Below are 19,334 nucleotides of genomic sequence, written 5' to 3'. Positions count from 1 at the left end.
GCAAATCGGAATAACAAACGGATTGTAATTGTTCTGCATACAAATCGTTTGCTGAATTATGATGTGTTGTTGTGCGAAAATAACAATGAAGTGTACTCCATATAACAAAATTGGTACGCTAACAAAAAATGGCAAAAAATTGATTGGAATTATGGTTTATCATAATCTGCCCCAATGCCAAACCAAGAGACAAGGTTGTAGAGTACAATATTTTCCTGCGGTGGAAATTTTCATGGCAACTCGAGTGGTATCTGTCGCTCTCATTTCTCCCGTTTTTGTGGCGGGAATGTGAAAGTGTACACCTGGCATCTCAGGGAGCTCACAAAGGCGAGAAGAAATCTCACGTCTGGGAGTCTATGCGAAGAATAATCTCACAGATTGATGCCTGGTGCTTCTTTTCTTGAGACGACGATGCTCGACTCTGCATGATAGGGATGGCTTCAGAAGCGCCAGCACTAGCTGCCGACCTTACCACAGGCTCGCGGCTCCGCGGGCATATCCATCAGCCGCGTCGCAGATGAGTGGCTCACTTTCCGCACAGACGTGGCTACACTTCCACACAGAGGATGATATGTTCAAATAAAAGAAAGAAAACAAAGGAGTGGATATGAGCCATAGCCCATATGACAGAAAACAGGTACGTGCAAGCGTTCAACTCTTCTGAAGTTTGAACGACTAGAAAGAATGCCGTCTATATACTTCTGTCAGGAAGCAAGAGCTAGTACCGTGTAATTGCACAGAAAAAAAAAACTCAACATTACAGCTAGACCCAGGGTGGGGAAAAACTGGGGAAAACAGGTGTCGATTTTGTGATCGAGGGTTAGTTTGTTCTTTCCTGAGAAATTTTCAGGCACACAACCGGAGATAGCTATCTCCAAGAAAATCCTTGACCATCTCGGGGAGTGGAAACTGTTTCTGCACATATACCCTAAACCGCCGAGGGATAGCATGAATCTCAATAATGTTGTAACCGATGTTGATGCTGCAGATACGAGGCTCAAAATTCACGTGTTATTTACATCCTACTTCAGCTTCTCCTATCTGCATATACTTTTGTTTCTTCTGCTAACTTTGCCCATATACTAGCAATCTGATCTGAGTATTCAACCTGCATATTGAGAAAAGACAAGTATGTCGATTTAATGAAACTTTTCCAGTGATTAAATTTGTTGGTGCTGTTAAATGCATTGTTCACTTCAAAGAGTATAGCAGGGATGCTGCATGTATAAAGATCTCCAAACTGCTGAAATAAGACAGTGTCCCACAGATAAAATATACTGTATAACCTACTGCTACTATAAAATTTTCAAAAAAATACAACGCCATCTAGGTTGCCTAATGTGAATTTTAGAAGAGTATTTACTGATAGTTAGCGTTGCAAAGCTAAAACAGTTCCAGGCGCAATGTACTTCTCATTGGCCAACAAGGCAACCTATAGTACTGGCAATGCACTACGGTGGACCAAAGTATCGTTCACATATTATCTATGGTACCCATTACCCAAGCTAACATTACGTTTAGCTGTACTGATATATTCCTATAACTCAATACAGCTTATCCACTTTCCAACATATCTTCCTGTAGTGAAACCATACAAGTGTTTCCTGTGAAGTAGTTTAGCCCATTTCCCTTTCAGTATATACAGAACAAATTATGTCTTACAAAGTGTCATTGGCAGTTTAGCCCATTGCATCATTACTAAATTGAGGTTTCAAACTGGAAAATTTATGTAATGTTATTGAGGAATAAATCGACAGTGACGGAAACACCCAGACCCATGTGTGTGTGCAAAATCCATTCTCGAACATTTTGGGTTAAATATCAGGTACTGATTTTAGAAAAGAAATGGAGCTATGAAGATAAAGCTACTGCAAATAGCAAAGAGTAAGTAATAAGTAGACACCTACTCTTAACTGATGTAATTTTTTTTTGAATTTTCATTAAAAAGAATTCGGAGGATCGTCCAACCAGCAACAAAGAAAACAATTCAGAATTGAAGTTAGAAATTTAAACCTGATTTGTTACAAATCCTTTCATCATCTCCACCAAATCCTGGCGTATCTCTTTATTAAATCTTTTAATTTCATTCATGTTGTTTTCCTGCAATAGAGAAGCTTATTTTAGAGAAGTCCCAAATAGTTCATATCAAGCAATAAAATGGAAACTTATTGTATTCAACAGCATAGCCATGTCCAGTGCAAAAATCTAACATGTGGTTTCATAATCGACAGAGGGATGCGACACTTTACTTGACTAGAAAGAAAGTACTCTGTGTGATTACATAAACATGTCCCAAAATATTTTTCAGTCATCTCAAATAGATGCTACCAGGTTGAACGACGCCAATATTGTCAACACAACACAAATCTCACAGGACAACTGGACAAGTACAGCCTATATATTCTTGAACAAACCTGTCCCACTAGGTCAATACATAAACTAGTATATATAAGTCGTACCTGGTACTAGCATCATTTAAATTGTAGAAATCTGTTGAAAACTAGTGGTCAATCTGTACATAATAACTTCAGTTATTTCACTGACAATTAATGTACTCGGAATACTTCCCACAACTTCTGAGAGCTTGACTAGTACTCCATAGTACACACCAGATATCACTATGGTGAATTACTAGCATCATTTCAGACTGACTAACAAAGTGAACAAATAACAGATATATACAGCATTGACTATATATTGATGTTCATGCCATTTAACTAGTGCCAGGTAAGTCTTAAATATAAATTACACTGCAGTATGAAGCCATTGCTCCTCCCAAAATACAGGATTGTGCTTGTGTATCCAGGTGCAAGAATATTAACCATAAATTAGGAAATGTTGTCACCTGAACTTATGGCATAACAACCTTAAATTGTGCAATTTAAAATTAAATAGAAACTCACATTTCAGAAGACCACTGTCAAGTACAAACACACATGGTACTCTAATTCACATGTTTAGGTGATTTACCTTGATAAGATCGTACTCTTTGCGTGCATGACTTTTTGCATCTTCAGCTGTTCTTATTGTATCCTTCAGTTCTGCAACCTTCAGATACCTTGACCTTTCCTGATCAATTCCTCTTGATGACACAGATTCAAGTTTTGCCACCCGGCTGTGCAAAGTAAATAAATCTGATGATAGATTTTGGATATTAAGCAACGCATTGGAGCGATCAGTAAATGCATTGTGAACAGAAGTCATCGTCTCCAAGTATTTACGGATAGTGTCCTGCGAAAGCATGAACAGTGGTTACAGATCAAGAAACAAAATAATCAAGAAGGCCTATATCCAAGAAAATGTCTCTCTCGTTCCAGCTCCCCACTTACCAGATGCTTCACGATTTCAGCATCCAGTCTTCCCTGACACCTGCTGACTTTGACAGCAGCACTTGCAAAATGGCTAATATCCGCAGCTCGACTTCTCTGCGAAGTGCATGTAGATTGGTCTTTTTCAAATTTCGCCAGCTTGAGGAATGTCATTCCCAAATGAGCTGTACATGTTTTAAGATCTTCACGAGCTTTAACAAGGGAGTCTGCCTACAAATTATGTAGAAGACTTGCATTAGCATTATTACGCATAGTTATGCTGGATAGAACTGGAAACTTGATGTGTGATATCAATTACTTCATCAAGTTGCAAAATGAAATACTAGTAGTGCATGTAACTTCTTCTTAACATAATTACGCATAATTTAATCCCTTCATTCATCATGTGCCTCTGTCACAGCTACATTAATTACGCATAAGAGTAACTAAACCAGCCAAAAACGTGCGCAGTTACCTGCAGAGATGTCGCTGTGAGCTGCTGCTGCAATTCCTCGAGCTTGGCCTTGTGGGCGAGGAACTTTGCGTCAGTCTCCTCCTCCACCGGAGGCGGCCTCACCGCCATCAACCCATTCGTCACCGTCTGCTTCAGGTCCTTAAACATGCCAAAAAAGTCTCTCCCGCCCCCCTTTGCCGGTGTCGTTGGTGTGGTAACAGCCGTGGGCATGGCAGCAGCAGTCGCAGGGTTGTACCTCGGTGACTCGCCCTCGGAGGTGGGGATACCGCTAGGCTCAGTGAGGAAGGTATGGAAGTCAGCGCTCCGGCCGACCGTGGGGTGCGCGGCGACGCGGCAGAGGTAGCGCTGGAGCAGGACGCAGCGCTGGTTGACGAAGTCGTGGCGCTGCATGACGTGGCCCTCGACGATGCTCTTCTCGGGCCGCGCCGGGACGAAGAGGCCGCGGTGGGTGGCTCGGAGGCGGTCGGCGAGGGCCACCACGTCGCGGAAGCGCCGCCGCACGCAGAACCTGCCGCCGTCGGCGATCCGGGTGGTGACGAGGTAGGAGAAGTAGGTGCCGGAGCCGGGGATGACGCCCGCCGCGCCGGTGGCGGCCTCCTCGTGCTTCCGCGGATCGGAGACGGTGATCTGGTAGAACTCCGGCGAGGGCTCGCGGGGAATGGCCGGGGCGTCGGGGGTGGGGAGGACGGGGACGAAGTCGGCCTCGCCGTCCTCGTGGACGAACGCGTCGTGGTTCGCGGCTGCGGGGGAGGTGGACGAAGGCGAGGGAGGAGGGTGGAGCAGGGGGTCTGTAGAAGCGGCGGCCGGGGCGGGGGATGAGGAATCGAAGGCGAGGGTCTCGAGGTGCTCGTCGGCGGGGTGGTTGTCCGTCGCCGACGACTCGGCGGCCATCATGGCGGCCGCCGGCGGTTAGGTATGGTTGGGGAATTAAGCGAGATCTGGCGGGGAAAGCCGGTGAGGAGTCAAGTCGGGTGAGGGAGAAAGGTGAGCGCCGTGATACGTGTAAGGCAAGGCTACCATTCTTCCTACTCTGCACTCAATGCTATGTGGGGCCCATCTGCACATACTCCTACAACGCAGCCTAGGCACTGTAGTGTCAAGTTTTTTTTTTGCGAAAAAAGGACAGGGTTGCATGTAATTAACACAAGAAAAAGTACAAGATTGCACGAATTGAAAAAAGATAGAAGTATGGCAGAAAGGTATGCAAAACAGAGAATCAGAGAAATAGCATTTTTGTGAACTTGGATGTTTGGTTCACTGGAAATCTCATAAATATGGTTAAATTAAAGCCAAACCATGTTTTATAGTATAATCAGGGTGTTATTAATTATGCGACTAGTGTCGTCCTTCATGCATTCACATTTGAATACAAATGTCCAAATAGATTGTAAAATTCATGTGCTCGTCCTTTTAAAGAGAGATTAACGAAAAATGTATATGTTTTTTTTTTTGTTTCCTCAATTTAAAACAAGCCTTTGAATTGTCCCGATTCCTGAAGGCCGAAGCCAACAAACCATCACTCTAGTCTCCAATCTGTCATTAGGAATGGAATCGCACCATCAGAAGAAGACCGAGTTACGACATCGTCCTAATCACCCATTCTTAGTCGACATCGTCCTAATCACCGATTCTTAGTCAACTTGTCAGTGGATACCCGATCGATCAATCTTAGTAATTCGACACTCGATCTTATCAATTTGTAGATCAATCGATAAGCCAATGGATTCTTTCTGTTTTGAAATGCCAATGAATCGATCAATTCATTGACGTATGAATTATTCATATTAGTAACATCTTTTTTTTTGGCTATGTAGCCCCTAATTTCTTGAGATGGTCCTTCCAAACCGATCTTACAACTAGTAAAAAGCGAAAATCAAGTGGAAACTCAATCTTCAATGCAGAAAAATAAGATCAACTCATTCCCAAGTACCCACTAGATAGATTATTATAGATTTGCAACTTGATATACCAAAAGTGCATTTGCAGTTGTGGTTAGAAGACAATGAGCACGCCTTATCCAACCTGCACACTAAAATATGGTTCAGGCTATGATGCCATTTTCCTCCAACCTCCGAAGCTCTTGCCAAAAAAAAATCAGGCACATGCAGCAGGGCCAAAAACAAATTAGACACAATCATCAAGTGGCGCTCTCACAGATGATTGCATGTCCAGCTACTCATCAGAAAATTTTCTCCAATAGGTTAGAGCTTCAGGGGCGGATCGGAGTTGGTATTTTTGTGCAATTTTGTTGTTCCCACCTGCCATTCCTAACTCACCAGATAGATAGATACTCTGATACTACTTTGTAGAGTGGTCGTGGAAGTCATCGGAAGTGGCGAGGTCGCCGAACCTACCTCATGGCCGGTCCACGACGACACAAGGCAAGGCCTATGTAAAGTTGGAACCTGGAGCTTTTCTAGTGTCATTGTTCAGAGCTTAGTATTCATGTCAACTGCTGAATTAGGTGTTTCCTGAAAGAATTCAACAGAATTCCGTTTTTTTTCTGTATACGTAAATGAATACCTAATTTGAAAGGAAACGTTGGATGTAGAGGAGTTGAGAACACATTTTACGGCAGCTGAGGTGTTGTACTCGTACAGTCTTAGCTTCCAAGTTGACTCGTTCGTTTTGCAAAAGCAAGAGATGGAACGTGGCGTGTAGAACCGGACTGAGCAATCACATACGGTGCCATTGCCGATTCGGAAGATTTGTTGGAACAAATGTTGACACCTGCAATGTAATGTTGGTTACCAAATCCACCTCTTTTTTAGTACTAAAGTCGGTACAAAATGACTCAACCCCGAGCAACCTGACGAAGTTCAGTCTATTATCTTTATGGTGGCCATCCGGCCAACCATTCATAGGACAGAAATGAATAGTAGAAAATGTCACGGTTGACTCCTAATCATTGGATTTCAACACCAAGTTGCTTTGCCCACAAGTTTCAGCAAAGTATGGTATGAACTGTAGCTCCTGCATCGTTTGAAAAAAAGAAGAAATGTAGCTCCTGTATTCTGCCTTGCTATAGCTTCTGACAGCGGCAGATTAACTGATCAGGAAGAAGATGGTGAACAGACTCTGCTGACCTCTGTACGTCTGAAACTAGAGATGCCTGCATGAGGGTGACCATTATCCTTCAAAAATGATTTGCTGGTTCACTTATCTTTGTGATGACAAGATGTGTGGACCTATCAATTTCGTTGATTATGTAGGTTTAGCGTGTGTTAGAGGAGAATTCAGATCTCAAAAAAGAGAAATTATCTTTGAAATGACAACATGATGAAATATGAAAATGGGAGTGACTGATTTTGACAGACCGGATAGATTTTTGTTGCACCATTTGATTGAGACATGATAGCCATGATCGCAACCTCAAGAAATTGCGACTCCGGTGGCTTGGTCGCGGGGATTGCCGCTTCCTCATAAACCCCGCCGACCACCACTGCCATCCAGCCCCTGACCCCAACCATAATCCCTAACTCGTTACCACACATGTGTGCCTCACCTATGCAAGCTTCGGCTAGACCCTCGGCTCCTGTTCGGGGCTGACAAATAGAAGGAGGAATGTTTTTGTAATAAAAACTACTGCCTAATAAAGATAGGAGGATGAATATTTTTGTAATAAAAAATTAACTAATTGAACAATAGTTGTTGTTGTCCCATCATAAATGCAACAATATACTCCCTCCATTCCAATGAATAAGATGTATCTTTTTTGAAAAGTCAAGCTAAGTAAACTTTGATCAAAAGTTTAAAAAACATTAATAAGAACAATATTATATAGATATATATATATATATATGAAAATACAATTCATGATGTAACCATCAATACTTATTGTGTATTATGCATATTAATAATTTATTCTAAAAGCTTCATCAAAGTATACATAGTTTGACTTCTAAAAAAATGACTTATTCATTGGAATGGAGGCCGTATGTATAACAAAGTTAGAATCCTATTTGATTTTAGCGGCTCAAAAGACTCCGGCAGTGGAGAGGCAGCGGCCGTGTGCCATGGGCCCGTTCAGGAGAAAAAAGACGTTTAGTTCCTCCTTAGAAATCTGGATGTACTCCCTTTGTTCACAAAGATTGATTAAGATTTGTCAGAATTTTGATGTATCATCTAAATATATTAAAATTGTGACAAATCTTAGACAGCCTTCATATGATGGAGGGAGTATTTTTCTTATGTTTTAGAAGTGTCTGTATGGTCGGTTTGATGAACAGATCTGAGGTCTTGTCACGAAAAAAATAATTACCCATAGAGAAACATCTATTTGTCGCATCAACAGGTAGCACCTACTCAGAGACAGTTTACTAAATCATAATGTTTCCAAAATCGACTCAGTTTTATCGATAGAGGGATTTATTACTTAAATCTTAAGTATTGCATCCAGTCTGCATAACTAAGATGCACACAACCGATCAATATACAAGTGCAAATACAAAAATAATGTAAAGGCTCGATACATGAAACCCCGAATCCTAGGGTGGTGAATGTTCAATCCTAAAATTATGTTGCCACTCATGTTGGATAATAAGTCTCTCGCCGACTTGTCATGCCCTTCAACCGTGTAGACACCTCCGTAAAGAGGTTGCTGTTCTCCATATGCTGAAGTGACGACCATGAAGAAAAGTGGTGCACTGATAGATAAACTGCATAAGAGAAGATTTTTTATCATTAAACACCTTATCATTTCTACATAGCCAAAGCGGCTAAATAACGGCAAGCACTACCACCCTAACAAGTATTTAGAACATATCCACCCCATTAAGCCAATTACCGAAAATGTTGGCAACGCTACATGGCAGGTATAAGGTAGAACTTATTTGGATAATTGACCATAAAAATCTTGCAAACTGGCGTTGAAATAGTAAGGGTTTTATTGTCTCGGGATGACAAAAGACACTTATTATTTTCTTGCTAGTTGCATTTTGTAAGATAATCTTTAGTGAGAATAACACCTCGAGGAAGATACCACGCGAAAACGTTAGTCTTCAGCGGTATCTCCATCTTCCAAATCATCTTATTATTTACTACGGGCTCGGGAGGCTCGATTATCACTTTATACATGGAATGCACCAAAAATTTAGCCCCTTGCGTCAAATGAACAAAAGCTAATCTATGTAGCAATTTTTTTTTCAAAAATCGATTCATATGAAGTGAATATAGCCAAATGAGTTCTTGAAACTAGTGCCGGAGATGTACACATTAGGGATGTATCTGACATGATGCAGGAGGAGCCGTGTGCTATTGCAACCTAATCTCTCTTTTTTTTTAGAATTTGACGGAATTTAATAAAACTTAGGAAATTTTCGAAAAATCGTTATCTTCAAAGTGACCATAGGCCAACCATTCATAGGACAGAAATGAATAGTAGAAAAATGTGACGGTTGACTCCTGATTATTGAATTTCAACACCAAGTTGCCTTGCTCACAAGTTTTAGCAAAAAGTATGGTCTGAAATGTAGCTCTTATATCCTGCCTTGATATAGCTTCTGACAGCGGCAGATTAACTGATCAGGAAAAAGATGGTGAACAAACTCTGCTGACCTCTGTACGTTTGAAACTAGAGATGCCTGTAAGAGGATGACCATGATCCTTCGAAAGTGGTTTGCTCTGTTCTTTCGGCTTTCACTTATCTTTGTTTTGACTTCCATTATATGTGCGGTCATATTGATTTCGTAGGTTTAGCGTGTTCCTAACAGTCCCTCTAATACAAATGACGCGTGTTAGAGGAAAGAATTTAGATCTCAAAAAATAAGAAAAAGTTCTTTAAATGACAACAAGGAAAATCCGGAGTAACTGATTTCGATAGACGAACGGTCAGATTTTTCAGGACTGCCAGGATTGCAACCTCAACAAATAATTGCGACTCCCGTGGCTTAGCTGCCGGATCTAGCGCTTCCTCATAAACCCTGATGAGTTTGGATCCTAAGTTACTACTAAAGTTACTTGCACTATGGCTAGTCTTAGAGACGCATCTGAGTTGACGCAGGAGGAGTGTGAACTATTGCAGCATATTGCTCTTTTTAAATTTGACAAAATTTAATAACATGGGAAATTTCAGAAAAATCATAATTTTGTAGAGAATGTGATTTTGCACCGGATGACTGCTCAATTTGCAGTCTTGCACGATATGGTGAAAGTTTATTAGTTTACAAGAACACAAATATGATGAGATTTTTCATAAAGTTACAACTATTAGGAATATTATGACAAGAATTTTCCAAGGAGTGTCAGTTAGTTAAAGTTTCCCAATTCATTCAGTAGCCTGACCCCCTGAACTTTATCAGTTCGGTCGACAAGTAATCCCTAGTCCCTACTTACAGACCGTTAAATGGACGATGATGTTCAGATACTCTACGCAAATTAAGCAAGAATAACGGAACGATTTGTGACATCGAAGTACGGTGATAAACACTTCCCACCTGTACCCAGAGGCTTGTCATTCTCGTAGTAGCTTGCCCTGTGAAACTACTACATGCGCCAACCATGGCAGGCCAGTGGGTGCACCAAACCATCTGCAGGGTTGAATTAGCACGGGGACTCGATTCGAAGCAGGTCACTCTGATGCATGCAGAAAATCACAACCTAATCGACCAACCCGCAGGCCGGACGTCAGGAACATGACAAGCTTTTTTTGAAAGATAGGAACCCTGTTCTTTCGAACGCTATATATACCAATGCCCTGAACCCGGAAGTCTCATCGCCAACACAGAAACATTCAGAGTTCAGACACAACAAAACCTTCTACCACTCGATCACCCTGTGCGCAGAGAGCGCCAACGTACACGAGCCGATCGGCATGGCGTCCTCCGGGATACGACTCTTTCTCCTCAGCCTCCTCGGGTTCGCCTTGCTCGCCGGCGCTGAAGTGCACGAGCACGAGTTCATCGTAAGTGGCCCTCTACCCCTTTCTCTCCCTCCTAGCAGCGAATTCATGGCGTCGCATGCTGCTCTGTGACTATGTGCAGACCCTGACCATTTTTGTGCTTGGCAATCTGGCCGACTAATGCAGGTCCAAGAGACGCCGGTGAAGAGGCTGTGCAACGAGCACAACATCATCACGGTGAACGGGCAGTTCCCGGGGCCGACGCTGGAGGTCCGGGAGGGCGACACCCTGGTGATCACCGTCGTCAACCACGCGCAGTACAACGTCACCATCCACTGGCACGGCATCCGGCAGTTCAGGACGGGGTGGGCGGACGGGCCGGAGTTCGTGACGCAGTGCCCCATCAAGCCCGGCGGCAGCTACAAGTACAAGTTCACCATCGAGGGGCAGGAGGGCACGCTGTGGTGGCACGCGCACAGCTCCTGGCTCCGCGCCACCGTCTACGGCGCGCTCGTCATCCGCCCCAGGGAGGGCAAGGACTACCCCTTCGAGAAGCCGTCTCGGGAGGTCCCCCTCATGCTCGGCGAGTGGTGGAACGCCAACCCGATCGACGTCATCCGGGAGGCGCAGAGGACCGGCGGCGGGCCCAACGTCTCCGACGCCTTCACCATCAACGGCCAGCCCGGCGACCTCTACAACTGCTCCCGCCAAGGTACGAGTTAGTCTCGTGGTCGATCGATGCCATTCCGCTTGACGCCGACACGCGCCAGCAATCGCCATTAACGTACGATGCGCGTTCTGCATGCAGACACCACCGCCATCTCGGTGAAGCCCGGGGAGACGGCGCTGCTGCGGTTCATCAACTCTGCGCTCAACCACGAGCTCTTCGTCTCCATCGCCGGCCACAAGATGACGGTGGTCGGCGTCGACGCGTCCTACACCAAGCCCTTCGCCACCTCGGTGCTCATGATCGCGCCGGGCCAGACCACCGACGTGCTCGTCACCATGGACCAGCCGCCCACGCGGTACTACGTCGCCGCGCGCGCCTACATCAGCGCGCAGGGCGTCGCGTTCGACAACACCACAACCACGGCCGTCATCGAGTACGACTGCGGCTGCGACACCGACTTCGGGCCCTCCATCCCGCCGGCCTTCCCCACCCTCCCGGCGTTCAACGACACCGGCGCCGCCACGGCCTTCGCCGCGGGCATCAAGAGCCCGAAGAAGGTCGAGATCCCCAGCCCCGTCGACGAGAACCTCTTCTTCACCGTCGGACTCGGCCTGTTCGACTGCAAGCCGGGGCAGCAGTGCGGCGGGCCCAACAACACCCGCTTCACGGCCAGCATGAACAACGTGTCCTTCGTCTTCCCCAAGACCGACTCCCTCCTCCACGCGCACTACTACGACATCCCCGGCGTGTTCACCACCGACTTCCCGGCCTACCCGCCCGTGCAGTTCGACTACACGGGGAACGTCAGCCGCAGCCTGTGGCAGCCCATCCCGGCGACGAAGCTGTACAAGCTCAGGTTCGGCTCCGTGGTGCAGATCGTCCTGCAGGACACCAGCATCGTCACGCCGGAGAACCACCCTATCCACATCCACGGCTACGACTTTCTCGTCCTCGCCGAGGGCTTCGGCAACTACGACGCCGAGAAAGACGCCCAGAAGTTCAACCTCGAAAACCCGCCGCAGCGGAACACCGTCGCCGTGCCGGTGAACGGCTGGGCGGTCATCCGGTTCCGGGCCGACAACCCTGGGGTGTGGCTCATGCATTGCCATCTCGACGTGCACATAACATGGGGCCTGGCGATGGCGTTCCTGGTGGAGGATGGGTACGGCGAGCTGGAGTCACTGGAGGCCCCTCCAGTTGATCTTCCGATGTGCTAATGAGTAAACGACCAGCAGAGATACAACAATACGAATATTGAAGGCTGCTCATGTTATATATTCTTATTCTTATTAGTAGCTGCCTTTTGGGGTATTTGTTATCTTCTTGTTTTTGAGAATTTGTTTTACATTTCTAGGGGGTTTGATTTTCAGTGATTTTCAGTGAATCTGTTTGTAACAGTCCCCTGTAAATCTGTGTAATTTTCAGTGATTCATCAGCTTATTATTTGAAGTGAACTTTTATTTAATATACTCCATAGCAAGTGTAATCCAAGCGATACGCATTTTTTTCCTTTCTGCAAACTAGGCAACTTCTGCAGATGGGCAACAAAAATTAACCTATGTGTCTTAATGAAACAAAATCCAAATATTTTTTGCGGGGAAACAAAATCCAAATATTAATAGTTAGTCACCATTCACATGCGGGAATTACAAACTAAAGGTGTGTTTGGTTGAGCTTTTAGAACCAACTTCACGTCTGCAACCGCACAATCTAAACCAAACAGTTTTTTGAGGCACTAGATTCTCCAAACGCAGCAACTTCTTGTACGTATGAATCACCCTTCCGCTCGCGGCAACTCCAGACTAGCTTTCATCGTGGCGGCTTCTCAAAATTAGACAAAAATTACCCACTGACATCCGTAAGTCGTACCGTTTCGCTGAACAGAGCGAAACCCACGTCCGCTCCACCCAATAATCCTAAACCTACGGATATTTCATACGGAATTGGCTTACGGACGTACGTGGAAGTTGCTGGCTGGTGGAAATTTGTTTTGCTCCCGTGATTTCAGGGCTAGAATGGCTCCACGCTTCTCCACGTCAGTCCGTAACCAGAATTTCGTAAAAATCTGTCCGTAGTTCTAGCATTACTGCACGCAGTCCCTGACACACCAACGTACATCCCGACACCAAGCGATTGCAGTGCAGCTGGAGGTACGTGGTTCCTAATCTCTGGCCTCTTCCTCTCTCACGGGCTGATGTGGATCGTCTTTCCCCAATGATTGTTCCCTGAACATATATTGGTTGAAGCAACCGTATTTTGTAACCTGAACATATACCTGATCTCATGGGCTGATGTGAAGCGTATTTTGTAATTTGTATATATCATATTCAGTACGTTATTTATCCCCTCTGTTCTGGGTTGAAATTACTACAAGAACGTGTGATGTACTTGTGCAAAATAATCTAACTTCACTTTTTTGTCACGATTCCAGTCCTATTTTCTATTACTTTTGCTGTTATTTATTTCTAAAAGAACATGTGTTGTAAACCTGTATAAAATTACTACAAGAACATGTGTTCAGGCACATGTGAAAAGATAGGAATTGCAGCTGAAAAGATTTCCTCAAGTTTTGTACCACCATCGGCTCCTCCAACAAACCATGTACCTTCCATTGCAGGTTGCAGATGGTGAAAGATTGTGGGGTGAAAGAAGGAACCACACTGATGCATACAACCACTATGATGATTGTGAAGCCTGATTTTAGGGAGATCTTCAGCTTGTTTCAGACAAAAGAACGGCGGTTCGATTTGCTGCAGAGGGAGCATGAAATGGAGAGATGAAGCGCGCGTAGAATCTTTTAGTTATCGTGTCGAAAAAATTATGTATTCGCTTGTCTTGTCGTGTGAACCATTTGTGTCTTCTCGTGTGAACCGTTTGTGATTTTTGTGAACCATTTGCTGCCATGTTGGTTGGTGCCATGTAAAATCACTTTTATTTTCCGATGCTTTACTTTCATGAAAGTACCATCTTGTTGAATCCGGTTATCCAACCTGAATTGGATACCTTGCTCCTTTCAAAGGGAGAACGTACCCGTCTTTGTCGTGGGTGATGCACTTCAAGAGAAGTATGAAAAAAATACAAATATTCTCCCAAAATAGCGATTTACATATCAATTAGTGCACGTGTCCATGTTTTCCGATCAATTCGCATATGAACAGTCCTTGTGTGTCTCAGGGGCATTGAAGATATTTCTAACCACACCCACAGTTCACAGTTGTTACAACCAAACAACTTCCAGAAACAGCTTCCAGATAATCCACAGTTCAAAGTTCACAGCTGCTTTTCCACAGCAGCTGCTTTTTCAGAATCAACAGTTCAACCAAACACACCCTAAGCAGAATTCAGTCAAGAGCAGTGAGACACAGATTCAAAGATTCATTTGGGAGCAGAGCAACTGCATCAAATTAATTGTTCCCTTAGCTCAAAATATCACCATCTCCCAGAACATCGACAAGAGACCATACAATATGATCCGACTATTTTTCAACATCGAACACACAACAAGCCCACTGTTCTCAAGGACAGGTCCAATCGGAACGAACTCATAACAAGGACTGAACACCAGCAACTGCTAGATCTTACATTTGCAGCTTCAAATGATGTTGTCAAATGTCAGCCCAAGAAATTTTGATGCATCACTTTCAGGTTTGAATTGTGACAAGCAAGTCACGTTAGGGAATGGTAATGATCAGACTATAGAGAAGACTATTTGCAAACTACATATTCTTACGAGGTACAAAAGAATGGCCAAACTACTGGATAATGTTAAGTTTTACCTTATTTCTTCAATGCAGGATAGGATAAACAAGAGTTTTAAAAACAACAAAGCATTTTCTACAGATAGGCAACAAACCGACGCAATGAATGCTCCATGATTCGACACAATATAAGTAGTGGTAATGAAGAAACGGTATAAGATAAAGCTTCATGCCAGAATCTCAGTTTTCAGCAGACATTTTAGATCAGCCAGATCAAACCACAACAATTGGTTTCAGCAATCAGAATCAACTGTACTGAAAGCTCAACAAGCTACATCCACAAACCTTCAAACATCTAAAGCCTGGCCATGGGTGGCTTACACAGGCAAGACCTTGAAACCACCTTCATAGTTGGACATAGCAAACCAAAATGATTTACCTGTTGTACCCAGCACTCTAACATCCACTATCTCAGAGCTGCAGGAGTCTAGCTTTACATAATTCACATGTTGTACCTAGCCCTCTAGCATCTGCAATCTAAACCTGCACAAGTATGCCTAACAATTAACATACACTACCACCTCAAGCTGCAAGAGTTGTGCCTAACAGTTAACATACAGTACCTACCAGGCCAGCACTCTAACATCCACTGTCTCAAACTGCAAGAGTTGTTCCTAGCACTCTAACATCCACTATCTCAAGCTGCCATAGTTGTACCTAGCACTAATATCCACCATCTCAGGATGAAAAGTTGTACATCAGTACATCACTCATCATTCACTAGTCACCACAACGCATACAATCGAATGAAACAGCAAACATCCATCACAACCCCAAAATTCAGGTATGACAGAGAGTTTGAACAAGTTGATACAAAACTGCAAACTGCACTGACAAAGTGACAATGATGGAAAAAAAACCATAAAACCTGTCATGATATTCAATTGTATCAAATTTTGATGCATCACGTTCAGAATTGAACTGTGACGAGGATGTCACGTTAGGGAATGGTAATGATCAGACTAGAGAGAAGACTATTCGGAAACTACATTTTCCTACGAACTGCAAAAGAATGGCCAAACTTCTGGATATTTGTTCAATGAAGGATAAGACCAACAAGAGTTTGAGAACAACAAACCATTTTCTACAGATAGGCAAACTATCTGATGCAATGATTACTCCATGATTCGACACAATATAAGTGGCGCCGGAAAAGAAGACACAATCCTAAGATAAACTTCATGCCCTTATCTCAGTTCTCAGCAGAAATTTTAGATCAGTTCAAACCACCACGTCAAATTGGTTTCAGCCATCAGAATCAACTGTGTTGAAGAAAGCTAGAGAAAGCTACGTCCACTAACTTTAAACAGGCAAGAACAATGAAACCACCTTCATAGTTGTAGATATCACCCCAATATAATTAACATGTTGTACCCAGCACTCCAACATCCACTATCTCAAGCTGCAAGAGTTTAGCCTTAAATACTTCGCATGCTTTTTCACGAAAAAAATACTTCACAAGTTGTACAAAGCCCTCTAGCATCTACAATCTCAACTTGCAAGAGTTGTGCCTAACAATTAACATACACTAGCTGAAGCTGCAAGAAGTGTACCTACCAGGCCAGCACTTGTAACATCCATTATCTCAAAGCTGCAGGAGTTGTACCTAACACTCTAACATCCACTATTTGAAGCTACAAGAGTAGAAGTGTAGAACCTGGCACTCTAACATCCACTATCTCAGCATGAAAAGCTGAACAACACTCATTATTCACCACAGCGCATACAATTGAATGAAACAGCAAACATTCCAGCACAACCTCAAAATTCAGGTATGACAACGAGTTTGAACAAGTATATATATTAAAAGGTTGCAAACGGCACTGACAGTGATGGGAAAACCATAAAACCTGTCATGATATTCAATTGTCTCAAAGGTCACAGCGATCAATTTGATAATGCTCTCCAGGCAAACGAACTTGTTAAATCTAAGAGAGTACAATTCTTGCAGACCTTTGCATAACTGGAGGTACATACTAAAACCAAAATCACACCTAGTCGAAATTATGTACCAGCCGAGTGAGAAGCGATTGGCTACAGTCACCAAACCAGATCTATACGAATTCAGACTTCAAATGAACTCTTCAGTCCAAGAAAGAAAGAAACCCTACCAGATCTTGCGCAGCCTCAAACCCCAGATCCGGGCGACGCGAGGAAGGAGAGCAGCCTGTTGGTGGTGTTGCCACCGGAGCCGTTGCTGGAGTCGTCGAGGAAGAGGTCCTCGGGCATGCGGAAGGCGCCGTGCACGGCCACGAGCGCGCCGCCGACGAGCAGGCCGGAGATGATGAGCGAGGCCACTGAGGTGAGGAAGAAGGCGAGCAGCGAGGAGACGACGAGGCCGAGCAGCGTCTCGCGGTCGGTGAAGGTGCGGCCGAAGAGCACGACGGGCTGGTCGGGGGCGCGGAAGACGTAGAGGAAGCACCAGGCGCCGAGGATGGCGAGGAGGACGAGGAGGGAGAAGGGGTGCGCCAGGAGCGACGCCGCGAGGGAGACGGCCACCACGGCGGCGTAGTTGACGCGGAAGTAGCCGAGGTTGCGGCGCAGGCGCGAGGTGGCCTCGGAGAGGGAGTCCGGGCGCGCGATGGCCGAGCGGTCGACCAGCTCCGCCCAGGGGCGGCGGTCCTCGAGCGAGCGCCGCGCCGTGTCGGAGACCCTGCTGAGGAAGAGGCGGAAGGCCGGCGTGGCGAGCGCGGCGTCGGAGAAGCCGCTGCCGGAGGACGGGGCCGAGCCGGTGCCGGAGGAGGGGTTGGTCACCGGGAGCAACGGCTGCGGCGTCGGTGCGGAGGCCATGGCGTCTGCTGCGGGCGGCCTGCGAGATTCGGGATTGATTGATTGATTAGCACGTTGGGTTGGGCGAGCAGTTTTATGCTTGTGGGGATTGGTGGTTCTGCGCCCGTCTCCACCTCACAGTGGGTGCTGGACTAACACGGGACCCACGCGTCATTGACGTACTAGTCTAACAAGGCATGAGCACGTGATGATCAGAAGGCCGGCGTAGTACATGGGAAAAGGTCCAAAATAAACACTTGGAGCATCTCCAACAGAGGCTGCAAATTAGCGGTGAGCTAAAAAAACCATCAATATACAGCGCGGAACGCGTTTTTGCGCCCTCTAGCAGACACTGCAAAATAGCCCGCGCTGTAAATATTTTAGTGTGCGCGGTAGTTTGCACTATACAGAGCGGTATATCTGGCGCGCCGGCTAGCGCGCGCTGTATTTTGGCACAGCGATTCTTCTCACCGGGCGAAAAAAAACGACTCTGAAACTTCTTGGCCTCGCCTCCACGCTGCGAGGAGAAGCTCCGCCGGCCGCGCAGCCTTGCCCAGCCCTCCGCGCTGCGACTACCTCCTCCACGCCCCCGCCGCCGCCGTGCTCGCCTACCTCCTCCACGCCCCCGCCGCCGCCGTGCCCAGCCTGTATAAGCGCCTCGAGAAGTAGACACCGCGCGTGATCTGTAGCGACGAAGCAGGCTGCGCACTTTATCCTTGATATCGGAGTGCTGGAAGCTCTTCTCCTCGAGGCCCTCGCGGATGGATTCGAAGAAGTCAGAGTCCCCACAGGCCGGTAGTGACCCGTGTTGGCGGCGGTGCTGAGCAAGCGCCTCGAGAACCAGGACCTCGTCATCAGGAGCCCATACGCGCCTGATTCTCTTCGGCCTGGGCTCTGGCGACTCGTTGTGCTGCGCCGTGTTCTTGCTCTTCTGCCGTGCCGGCGCCGGCACCAGCGACTTGCCGATCTCGCCGGACGCCCTCTTGCTGCCGCGGGCGGGAGGATTGCTTGATTGAGGCTGGTTCTTGGCCGCAGGCCGCGCCGGGGTTGGTCGAGGAACCTGATACGACTGAATGATGCGGCTGTATCTCAGTGAAGCCGCAGTAGAGTTGTACAATTTAGTTGATTTTTTCAGATTATTTGTGATCTGTTTGATCTTGTTTATTGTATGTATGTTGAAGAAACTTGTTTGTGGAGCTCTATTTTACAGCCTCTGCTAAAGGACTATTTTTTGGCTTCTTAGTTGCGCTGTAAAATAGAGCCTCTGGTAAAGCTCACGACTGCGCCGCGCGCTGTATCCGAATCTACCGCGCTGCAAACGACTTTTACAACGCCAAATTTTAGAGCCTCTGTTGGAGATGCTCTTAACTCGTAGGCAAGAGCCTCATTAGGGCATGTACAGTGGTATCTAATCAGGAAATTAGATGACGTGGGAGAGAGAGAAAAGCACCAACTGCCTGGTCCGTCTGTAAAATTACAGTCGGTCTACAGCCACGAAAAACGCTGCTTACAGACA

At 45.6% G+C, this 19,334-nt stretch overlaps 3 protein-coding genes across 3 annotated transcripts; 1 reads left to right on the top strand and 2 right to left on the bottom strand.

Annotated features, from left to right (window-relative positions):
- Nucleotides 1–642: 642 nt before the first annotated feature.
- Nucleotides 643–4,776, bottom strand: LOC127344742 (sorting nexin 2B). The gene is made up of 5 exons (XM_051371075.2): nt 3,784–4,776; nt 3,330–3,539; nt 2,971–3,231; nt 2,014–2,100; nt 643–1,108 (listed from the first exon to the last, which is right to left on the bottom strand). The coding sequence occupies exons 1-5, from the start codon at nt 4,675–4,677 to the stop codon at nt 1,028–1,030; spliced, it is 1,533 nt and encodes a 510-aa protein (XP_051227035.1). The 5' UTR covers nt 4,678–4,776; the 3' UTR covers nt 643–1,027.
- A 5,705-nt stretch (nt 4,777–10,481) lies between these two features.
- Nucleotides 10,482–12,758, top strand: LOC127344740 (laccase-3). The gene is made up of 3 exons (XM_051371073.2): nt 10,482–10,684; nt 10,808–11,333; nt 11,430–12,758. The coding sequence occupies exons 1-3, from the start codon at nt 10,595–10,597 to the stop codon at nt 12,506–12,508; spliced, it is 1,695 nt and encodes a 564-aa protein (XP_051227033.1). The 5' UTR covers nt 10,482–10,594; the 3' UTR covers nt 12,509–12,758.
- Nucleotides 12,759–16,879: 4,121 nt separating this feature from the next.
- LOC127344739 (PRA1 family protein B2) lies at nt 16,880–17,894 on the bottom strand. The gene has a single exon (XM_051371072.1). The coding sequence runs from the start codon at nt 17,837–17,839 to the stop codon at nt 17,177–17,179; it is 663 nt and encodes a 220-aa protein (XP_051227032.1). The 5' UTR covers nt 17,840–17,894; the 3' UTR covers nt 16,880–17,176.
- Nucleotides 17,895–19,334: the final 1,440 nt, after the last annotated feature.

The sequence above is a fragment of the Lolium perenne genome, chromosome 3, assembly GCF_019359855.2.
Source record: "Lolium perenne isolate Kyuss_39 chromosome 3, Kyuss_2.0, whole genome shotgun sequence".
Lineage (NCBI taxonomy): Eukaryota > Viridiplantae > Streptophyta > Magnoliopsida > Poales > Poaceae > Lolium > Lolium perenne.
This window is presented reverse-complemented; position numbering and strand designations above follow the sequence as displayed.

Coding starts and splice junctions, on each gene's coding strand:
- LOC127344739 (XM_051371072.1), bottom strand. CDS start 17,839: ATGGCCTCCGCACCGACGCCGCAGCCGTTGCTCCCGGTGACCAACCCC.
- LOC127344742 (XM_051371075.2), bottom strand. CDS start 4,677: ATGATGGCCGCCGAGTCGTCGGCGACGGACAACCACCCCGCCGACGAG. Junction 3,540..3,783: donor TCACAGCGACATCTCTGCAG/GTAACTGCGCAC, acceptor CATAATTTGTAG/GCAGACTCCCTTGTTAAAGC. Junction 3,232..3,329: donor CTGAAATCGTGAAGCATCTG/GTAAGTGGGGAG, acceptor ATGCTTTCGCAG/GACACTATCCGTAAATACTT.
- LOC127344740 (XM_051371073.2), top strand. CDS start 10,595: ATGGCGTCCTCCGGGATACGACTCTTTCTCCTCAGCCTCCTCGGGTTC. Junction 10,685..10,807: donor TGCACGAGCACGAGTTCATC/GTAAGTGGCCCT, acceptor CGACTAATGCAG/GTCCAAGAGACGCCGGTGAA. Junction 11,334..11,429: donor CTACAACTGCTCCCGCCAAG/GTACGAGTTAGT, acceptor TTCTGCATGCAG/ACACCACCGCCATCTCGGTG.